General features: G+C 52.7%; 1 protein-coding gene across 2 annotated transcripts; it reads right to left on the bottom strand.

Annotated features, from left to right (window-relative positions):
- Positions 1-468: 468 nt before the first annotated feature.
- Positions 469-4,556, bottom strand: Msx1 (msh homeobox 1). 2 transcript variants are annotated; one of them, XM_005365958.2, is made up of 2 exons: positions 3,887-4,556; positions 469-1,644 (listed from the first exon to the last, which is right to left on the bottom strand). In XM_005365958.2, exons 1-2 carry the CDS (start codon positions 4,353-4,355, stop codon positions 1,202-1,204), a joined length of 912 nt encoding a protein of 303 aa, XP_005366015.1. In that variant the 5' UTR covers positions 4,356-4,556; the 3' UTR covers positions 469-1,201. The 2 variants fall into 2 exon arrangements, with proteins under 2 accessions (XP_005366015.1, XP_026644416.1); XM_026788615.1 differs by having other exon boundaries at positions 469-1,653.
- Between the last annotated feature and the right edge of the window lie 5,420 nt (positions 4,557-9,976).

The following is a 9,976-nucleotide window of genomic DNA, read 5'->3' on the forward strand; positions in this document are numbered from 1 at the left end:
ACACCAGGTGGTTGTTTAGACGCAGGCACACACACACACACACACACACACACACACACCCTTCAGTAGGAAAAACAGCATTCAGGGGACAGGAGTCATCTGGATTAGCTGTTGACAGTCATCAAATCATTTGGGCCAAGCCACTTTGTTTCCATAGACAGCTTAAAAGGGGCAGAGGAAAAGAGTCAGTTATGGGTGGAAAGAGCAAGTGTTGAGTTCAGCTTAAAGTGAATGGGAAAATTGAGCCTGATTACCCTAGGTAATTGCTCCAGTTCTCCATTTGACTGTGTTAATGCAAATCTTTCCTGTGTACTCCCCCCCCAAGATGATTCCTGAACATCTTCCTGTCACCTTTGAAAGTTGCTGATGTAAAACTGCCAAACTGGAAAGCAATTATATATGTGAAGAGAAAGAACAAACAGTAAATCACACAACTCAATCCGCAGACTTCATAGCTTGTAGCTTAAAATTAATTTATTTAACAAATATAGCTATAATATAAATGATAATAAAATTTCAAATATACAGTATATTACATAGTACACATGATCCCTTCAAAAGGGATGTTTGAGAGCCACGAAAATGTACTGTTAAATAGAAACAGATTTTGTTTTTGTACTTTTTTTTCCTGGTCCTGTGAATTCTCTTCAACCTACCTTTGTAAAGCACCAGCAAGTGCCCTGCCCGCTCAGAGCAACGCTTTGCTGCTAAAGCTCTTGGAGTTTGACAGTGGAAGGAGCTGGGCTCCTTGCTTTCTATAGGACTCTGTTCATTTCCCGAAGCACCAAACAGCAATTTCTCTGCGCAAGTCCTGCCTGGTTCCAGGACCGGAAGCAGTTGGAGTCATGGCCTCTAGTCCTTTTGGCCTCTAGTCTCCTTCAACCTCTAATTCTGCTGGGGACCACGAATAAATCTCTTGGCCTCCGTGCCCTTAATTTCCACATCTATAACTCGTGGGTATAAATCTAGATTCCCTCGAAGAATCCAGACCCTTCCAGCCACTTTTCCCCCCAGATGGGATCAGACTTGGAGAAACTGTAGGAAGGAATTGGAGGAACTGTAGCAGGAGTTTTAAGAGAAGGAAGCAGACGGTGTTGGGCAGCGGAGATACCAAGGAAGAACTCCAGCTGCTAAAAGAGGTGGCATGGGGGGAGGGGAAGAGGGGACTAGTGGCACAACAGAGAGGCGACTCTGGACCCTCCTATGTCAGGTGGTACATGCTGTAGCCTACATGGGCCGTGTAGAGTCCCACGGGCGCCACGGGCAGCGCAGCGCGCTGGAAAGGGCCAGAGGCACTGTAGAGCGAGGCGCCCGCGGCCGCGGCTACCGCAGCAGGGCCACCAAGAGGGAAGGAGAGGCCGAAGGCAGCGGGCGGCAGCATGGGCTTCGCGGCCATCTTCAGCTTCTCCAGCTCAGCCTCCTGCAGTCTCTTGGCCTTGGCGCGGCGGTTCTGGAACCAGATCTTCACCTGCGTCTCGGTGAGGCTGAGCGAACTGGAGAACTCGGCGCGCTCGGCGATGGACAGATACTGCTTCTGGCGGAACTTGCGCTCCAGAGCCAGTAGCTGCGCGGTGGTGAAGGGCGTCCTCGGCTTGCGGTTGGTCTTGTGCTTGCGTAGGGTGCAGGCCGGGGGACTCAGTCTCCCTAGGGGGCCGGGATAGGAAAAAGGCAAGGAATTAAGAGTGTATTACTAAGGAACAGAAACCACTCCCAGCACCTCTAAGCTGGGTACTACGGGGCACTTGAAAAATATTTTCTCCATCTGCATGAACACAACCCGTAGGGCAGAAGTTCTTGCCTACTAAGATTCCAGATAAAATCTAGCCACGTCCAATGCTAGAACACAGTTGGGCAGAGACAGTGCCAACCTACCTTAAAGTCAAGCCTTGACCACCTGGGGCCTCTTCTGGGCCACTGCACAGAGGGAAGATGAATGCTAAGGGGAGGCATAAAACATCTAGAGGGCCTTAGGCCAGCCCAGGTCATACCGGCTTTTATACCTTAGGTATACATATATTTGTACCCACCAAGTGTACTGTTAGATCCCTGCAAAGAATGGATCTTGAAATTTCACACTTTCTGTCAAACAATGCTTCTCCTGGGCTCTAGGGACATTCAAAAGAAGAAAGTCATCCAAGAGGTCACACTGCAAGGATTCTAACACACACTAACACACACTAACACACACACCTGTTTGTCTAGATGTGATCCTCTCAGCTTCCCTACAGCCTCTCCTAAACAGTGTCTGGGTTCTACGACCACCCGAAGCATAGTGTGTGTGTGTGTGTGTGTGTGTGTGTGTGTGTGTGTGATAGATTCACCAACATTGCTTACTTTCAAGAAACTGGTGATGCCCACTTGTCCTTTTTTTTTTCTTCAGCTTTCCCAGTAAAAGTTAAATCTTAGCAGAGTGATACCACTGTTTGGAGGGCAAGGCCCAGTGAGGACTGGGTCTCAATCCTCCATCATCCCTGCTATGCCCGACAACACTGTTGCAGGATAAAACAAACCACAACAAATCTCCTGCCCCCGATAACAAAACACACACACACACACACACACACACACACACACACCCCACTTAGAGATTGCCTTGGCTTGGGATCCTAAAGGGTGAAGCTCTAAATCAAATTCCTAAGTCTCCAGGAGGAGACTGCCTCTCCAGCAGCTTCTCCTTTAAGAAAACGAATTGAAATTGAGGACGTCTCACCATGCGGGTTTTGCCCAACTATGCATTTCTTGGCACTTAAAAAATAATAATAATAACCCTTTGGGCCCTCAGACCACTAGGATGTGAGTCAAACGAAATTTCCAGTTAACATCCCCCTTCTTCCCCAGCTTAGGCTTCGGCAAGTCCGGAAAGAAGTTGGCCGCCAGGCCACTCCAGATAAAGGAGGGTTCATAGGGAAATGTCACTTTGGTCAGCAGCAATAGTCCAGCTCTGGGCCACCTTCGCCAACCATTAGGCCCAGGGAGGGGCTGTCTTTTCAAAGACGTTTAATCTCCAGATAAAAATCGTTCCTCAGCATCACGCCATTGAATTTGCAATGCTATTATGTGGTGCGAAATAATCGGAGGAAACGAGGAAAACTTGGGAATTTCCCGTACTCCTGAAATATCTTCGAGCGGGTTCGCAAGGGAAAGACGCCTGAGGGCCGCGAGGATTTAGGACTATCCTGAAACACGCAGCTGGCTGCTGGGTCGGCTTTGAAAGCCAGGTCCAACGCGTTCGGGAGCTAGCAAAGCGATTAATGGGGAGCCCCTTTGGCTGTCTTGCCCCGCCCCCTCCGCTTGTCCACGACCGTCCCCCTCTTACTGAGTCATCCACCCGTCCTGAACACCAAGTAAATGCTTAGAACTTGATGGGTGGGGGAGGAATTTTGCAGAGCTCTGCAACCCCTGGAGAGGTTCTTTAACGGAGAGCTGGGGTTTTCGGCCTCTACTACCAGAAAGTGAAACTCCGCAGAGAGAGAACGTACTGACCGTTGGGCCCATCTAAATCGGTGTAAAGTAACTGGGCTTAGGGTCAGGTGGAGGAGCAGGGAACCCTCGGCGTCCTAAGTACCGGGAGGATAAGAGGGTGCACAGACACCGGCGCGCTACAAATGAACTGACAAGCTCAGCGGCACTGCGCCAGGGCAAGGAGCCCGCGAAAACGGACTGAGAGGTTTGCCAGCTCCAGGCCTCTATGCCTCTTCCTGGGTGGGAGTGGGAAGAGGTTCAAAAGGCCTCCTCCCCACCAACGCAACCTCTGCACGGCCTCCAGGTACCCAGATGCAGGTACGCCGACGCCCGAGACAAGCCGGCGCCGGCGCGCGGCCTGGCGCCCTCGGGCCTCACACCCCCTCCTGGCCCCTTCGCTCTCCATTCTGGGCTGGCTACTTACTGGCTGGGGGCGGGGAGAAGCGGGGACTCTGCATCCACGGGGTTCGGTCTGGCTTCTCAGGGCTCTCGGCCTTCACCAGAGCATCTTCTGGCAGCTTGAGGAGTCCCCCGACTGAGAAATGACCGAGAGGTCGCGGCGAGGAGGGCGCATCTGGGGCGCCCAGAGACCCGGGTCGGGTACCCAAGTGCTGCAAGGAGCCACCCGCTGCCTGAGCCCCCTCGGAGGCCACCAGGACGCCCTCCTTGGCCCCGGGCTTCCTGTGATCAGCCATGAGGGCCTCCACGCTGAAGGGTAGGAGAGAAGCGGTCACTTTGGGTTTAGCCCCCTCCTCATCTGTGCCCATGGTGCTCGCCGTGGCCGCAGCAGCGCTGGGGGCTTGACCAGCGCCTCCCCCTGCAGGCTTGCCGAAGGCGGAGTCCTCCACTTTGACACCGAGTGGCAAAGAAGTCATAGCAGCAGCTGGGGCCATGCAGAGCCGGACCCCCACTCCAGCCGCAGCTCGGGCCCGCCCTGGAGCATGGGTTTCGGGCTGGCTGGGAGCGCGGCCGGCTTCTGCGAGCTCCCGGGACCCTGGCCCCGGCCGATCCTCCCGTGCGAGCCTCCCGCAGCTCCCCCAAAGGCCAGCTCGGGCGAGCTGGGCCTGGATCCCTGCGCCGCGCAGGCCGAGTTCCCGGGCTCACTCGCCGGCTCCGGGTCCGCAGCCGCTCCCCTGAGAACTTGTTAATAAGGCAAGGCCAGCGCGTCAGTGGCCAATCAGCGCGCGAGGGGGCGGGCCCGGAGAGAATCATTGGGCCGCGCTCCTGTCCCAAGGCGCACCCGGGCTGGGAGTGCTCTGGGCAGAACAGAGCCTGGAGGTACCTGGGGAGCCTTTCCGCTCGACTTACCCCGGTGGGCATCTGTCCGGCTGGGTCCCCCTAAGACGTGGACCCTATCGAGTTCGAGAGGAGCATTCCTTTATTAGCACTTCTCTTCTGCCCTGATCGTCCTCCACCGTCCCGTACCCACTTTTTCCTTTCCCTCTATAGCCTACTTTCTTTCCTCCACCGTTTCTCTCTCGGCCTGTTGCTATTTATTTCTGGCCCCCTTCCCTCCTCGACCCCCATTTTCTACCACAAAGATTTTACTTCAGTTCACGTGCAAGTTCTTTTTATATTTGTTTTGGTTGATCATAGCTATTTGTCATAGTAGAAAGGGATAATACTAATGTCTTTCTTTTAAAAAAAAAACACTAAGTATCTTGTGTCTTTCAATCTTAAAAAGTTTATCTAGGGGTCAAGGTGGGCCTTTGTTTCTAAAGGACGAACAAGTTTGTCTAAGGAAGCCTAGGCCAAGAACCCGTAACATAATCTGGGAAATGCGTTTGGTTTTCATACAAACATGTACCCCCTCCCCTGACTTTTTTCAGGAAAGTTACCCCTCTACCAGAGAACTGCTGGCCAAAGGAGCCCATGGAACCCTTGGGTGGAGAATTGGAAACAACAACAAAACAAAACACCGATCTGGCCTCAACGTGACCTCCGACAATGAGTCCTCAAAAACATAACACTTTATACTAACGCTGGGCCAAAGTTGGTGGAGAGTAGAGGCTCGTGTGAAGAAGGGGCAGGAGAAAGAAAGCAGTTCTGCCGCGTAACTTTGGTGCGAGGCTTAAAAACTTTTGTTTACCGAATTTCGAAGGAAACGTGGTTTTATTTTGGCTGATAGAAAAAGGAGAAAAGTTGTTGAGGGGGGCACAGAAGATCTATGTAAACTGGGTTCGGACGCGGGGCGCGGGAGGGGGCACTTTTCTTTTATGGTCTCTTATCCCGGGGCCCAGGCCCGCGGCTCCGGGGGAGTTGGAGGAGGTGATTGGCGGCTCACCGGGACTGGGCATTGATGGCTGCGGGGCTCTAATCTCCAGGAAACACAAGGGGCTGCCGTGGCCATTTAGGGGTAATTATCCGAGCACGCAGGGATAGCGAATTCCCTGGCCTTTTAACTGGGCGCAATAAAAAGCTGTAGATTAGGGGCGACCAGATTAAGGAAAATGAATTACTTTATTACCCAGACGGCGTCCGGGGTCTGGAGGGAGGGGTCGAGTTGCGGACGCTGGCGAGATCGGAGCCTCGCATCTGCCCACAGGGCCTGGAGAAATAGCAAGGCCTCGGGGCGGGTTCGGGAATACTCGCTTCTGTGAATTGTCCGGATTTCCTAGGCATCTGAGTCTGCTGAGCAGGCTCTGTGCAGATCTTGGAACACAAGCTCATTTAGGCCCAGCTGGACGCCCGGTGTTCTGGGCCCACTAAGATTCGTCCTGTGTGTAGGAGAAGTAGAAGCCATGCCACCCTATTTTAAAGCCCATCAAACGAAAGCTAAGCAAGAGTATCGGCCGACGGTCTAGCTCGAAGCCTAGAGGCGACGGCGAACTTCTATAGCTGAAGAACTAGCTAAGCCGTTGCTAGAGCCACTCGTTCAGCAGCTTTAGCCGATTTTCACTCTGCACTCCTGTTAAAACAGAAGCGGAAATAAATCCCCTATGTGCCTTTTTTTTTTAGATCAGCGTTTTTAATACGAGAAGTGTTTGTCAAAAGTAGGGGTTTTCAAGTTGTTCCGCCGCTGTCTTTGACTCAAATGATTCTCTCCAAGGGGGAGATCGGAGAGTCAATCCAATGTAGCTAAGACCTGCTCCCTGGAAAAATGCACATCGATTAAAACACCGATTGCGTAGACAACATCAGGGACTCGTGGACGGGCCCTGAGTCTTAATTTCTGCTTTAGGGTCAAGAAGGCCTCGAACTCCACGAGTGGGGCCCCAGGACATTCAGGGGGCTCCTACGGAACTCTAGGCGTACGCCGAAGTCGAAGCGGAGGCCTAGCCTTAGGCTGGGGAGGGGGGCGGCCTGAGAAGGGCTGCATCGCTAATTGCGGGGATAAACAATCTGTCACGATCCCTCAGCGCGCCTAATAGGCAGACGAGGATGTTGTTTTTAGGCGCCAGCGGCGGCCGGATCAAAGGCTGCAGCCGGCGCAGGGGCCCTTGAAGTCGCGCCCTTGCCTCCAGGGAGCAAACTGCCTGCCCCTCAGTCCTGAGCCCTGAATTTGGCCCCTGGGCTTTTGGAGTGTGTCTCAAACTCCAGTCTCTTCTTTCTGGGTTCGGTGTGCATTCGGGTCTGCGGCGATCCGGCCCGCAAGGACTGGCAGGTTACAAACGTTGCCGGGCTAGAAGAGCGCTTCTGCAGAGCGCAGGGAACCGGACTCAGGCGGGTTGAACTAACGCAGGACCCCTGCTGGGCTGTGCCAGCTAAGAAGGAAAAGTGTCCCATGCCCCTCCTCCCAACACACCACTGAATCTGAGAAAGGAGTAGGAGAAACTAAATTAAAAGCCTGTTCCTAGGCGTGTAGCTTAGTCCTGAAGAAAGAAAGGCATTCGTTTGGAATCTATGAGAGCCGGCAACCTCCGAACTCATTTTTGTCTGGCCTTTGCGGATTTCCCGGCCTGTGGGTGCAGCGAGCAGTCTGTTATCTCACAGCAGCGCTAACCCAAGATGCTGCTGCCTAGGCGCGACCGTTGTAGGCAGCGAAGAAAACCGACCGTAATTCATGCCTGGCAAGGGCAGGGCTGGCCCGCGGCAGATAAAACTCGGAGACCCGCGCTCTGCGAGCAGCCTCGCCTACTCTGAGCTCTCCTCCCCTCCCCCTCGCTCGGCCCCCTTTCGTCTCCTGAACCCTAATGCGCTCATGCTTCCGGAAAAAAAAATGCCTTTGCCGGTTGAGATTCTAAAGTCCTGCGTCCAGTGTCTGGGCCGCTACACTGACTGGTGGCGTTTACCCCGCAGCCCAAAATGCATGTTTAGGTAGGTTGAGGTACGGGTGCGATGTGGTTCCTAGATAGCTTCTTCCCCGTGATCACAAAATCAACTTGTAGAGGAATTAATTTTTAAAGGTAGCTGTTACTACCTGAGTCTCTTCCTCCTCTTGGAGGAACCCGAAAGCTAGCCCTTCAGTAATGCGTTCGTTGTCGCCCCCATTCCACCCGCTTTCCCAGTGCATTTTGTGGCCTCTGCTCAGGAACCCCGCATTCATTTAAAAAAAAAAAATGTGCGACTCAGTGGAATCCGACAGCAATTAGGTAGCTCCAAACAGTCTTCTTTAATAGAATGGATGTGCTCTGAAAACCGATTACCCGGAACGCTTTATTTTTGTGGGGATTCACCAGTCGCTAGGAGGGCAGCGAAGAGAGAGAGAGAGAAGAGGTATTTTGTCTCTGGGTGGGGGTGGGGTCTGATGGTTGGACAGAAAGCCTCGTTCTGGAATCTGGTAACCTCCTGAGAGGCCCTTCCTTCCCTGCCATCGCCGAGTCTCTGTGAGGGGCTAGGAGTCATGTTCGAGAAATTGCCTGGGATTCACTCGTTCCGGGAAGATTTCAAAGCTTTCTAAGGACAAGCCCCAGAGTTTAGAACTAGAAAAATCTTCAGCTCCGGGAGGTGCAGAGGTGATAGATATAAAATAAAAATGCTTCGGCTTTCCAAAGATCTTGGTCGAACTGATGCAGTCCTTAGCGCTTGAACTAGTGCCGCTGAAGGAACTCTTCCTGGGAGGTTTTTTTTTCTTTCTTTCTTGCGGACTCCTCAACTTCTTCAAAGGAAGGGTGCCAGTCCTGCGGATTCACCCAAGAACTAACAGCTAGAGTCTGCGACTTCTTGTTCCTTCCTGCCCATCCCCCACTTGCTCTGGATCCCTCTTTCTTGGGCCCCGCTTTCTTGAGTCTTTAAATTCGGGAGGGGTGAGGGGCCAGGATCCGCGGAAGAGGGAGCTCCCTCTTCAAATGGCGCAAATTAATGCGATCGGGACTTGAGGGCGCACTTGGGGAAGATGAAAGCGGAGGCCTGCCGGCTCCTACCAGGACTCTATAATTATAGATAATATATCTCATTTCAAAGCAATTAGACCAATCAGGCGTAACGAACCACTTTGCTGCCTACGAATAACAAAGGCGCACGGTTATTTAAGCCTGGAGATGTCAGGCAGACCCTGAGGCTCCAGGGGCCCGGACCAAGGTCCTCCACCCCAGCTTGGCCCACCGCGGCACGGGAAAGACTACCCTGGATTCCTCTCGCTCTGCCTGCCGTCAACTAAGCGCCTCTCTCGCCTCTTGCCTCTGGCCGCGGGGGTAAGGGGTGGAGGGGCTAGGAGAAACCTGGTGTCAGACTTCTGGCTAGAAGTTTCTAAACTTTAGCTAACTTAATTCTTTCTGCTCTGGAACTTCGGAAATATACGTTCCCAGGCCAGGGCTGAAAAGGGAGTATCAGAGAGGAAACGCACCTAACTAAGGGTCACACAGCTAGCGGTGGGATTGCTGGGAGCTCCGAACCACTCAAGCCCCCACCTTGCCTTTTTCATTGCGAGGAACAGCCTCACTTGGGCCCCTCCAAAACTGCAATGATTTACTGGGGGTGCCGCTGCCGTACAGGATGGGTCCGCCCTCCAAGTCCCGCCCAGATGGGGCGGGAAGATCTTTCATCCTTCAATTACTAACTTTCTCTCCGTGGACTGTCTTCGTCGCCTCCCTCATAAGAAGTCCAGGATACTGTCGAGGTTCCTCAAGCATCTCTTAAATGCTCAGGCTCTTTCTTGGGTCTGTTAGGGAAGAAAACAGGCCTGGGTTACAGGTTTTGTTTGTTTGTTTGTTTTCTAAGATTTGGTTCGTCAGCTTGAAGGTGGGCAGAGACAGGCACAAAGGACAAGCAGGGAGCGACTCTTGTTCTTCAGAACTCTGACAAAAGACATCAATTAGAGCCTGAAGAGCCGGCTTAGCTTTTAAGAAACCTGGTTGACCTTGCAGAGAGGTCTTAGGGTTCGTTCCCAGCACCACAGGCAATTCACAACCTATAGCAGCTCCAGGTCCAGGGAAACCCATCACGTTCATCTGCCCTCTTCAGGCACCATACACAGACGCAGTGCAGTTACACACATGCAAGCAAAGCATTCACATTAAAAATATCTAAAATGAACACATTAAAAATCAATGATAAGTTCTTTGTTTAAAAAAGGCAGAGAAGGGCGGTGGTGGCGCACGCCTTTAATCCCAGCACTTGGGAGGCAGAGGCAGGC

This window comes from Microtus ochrogaster, unplaced genomic scaffold (genome assembly GCF_000317375.1).
Source record: "Microtus ochrogaster isolate Prairie Vole_2 unplaced genomic scaffold, MicOch1.0 UNK5, whole genome shotgun sequence".
Classification (NCBI taxonomy): Eukaryota; Metazoa; Chordata; class Mammalia; order Rodentia; family Cricetidae; genus Microtus; species Microtus ochrogaster.

Bases quoted from the DNA above. Each gene is read 5' to 3' on its own strand.
- Msx1 (XM_026788615.1), bottom strand. From the start codon at position 4,355: ATGGCCCCAGCTGCTGCTATGACTTCTTTGCCACTCGGTGTCAAAGTG. The intron at 1,654-3,886 runs GTAAGTAGCCAG...TTTCCTATCCCG, and splicing joins CTTCTCCCCGCCCCCAGCCA to GCCCCCTAGGGAGACTGAGT.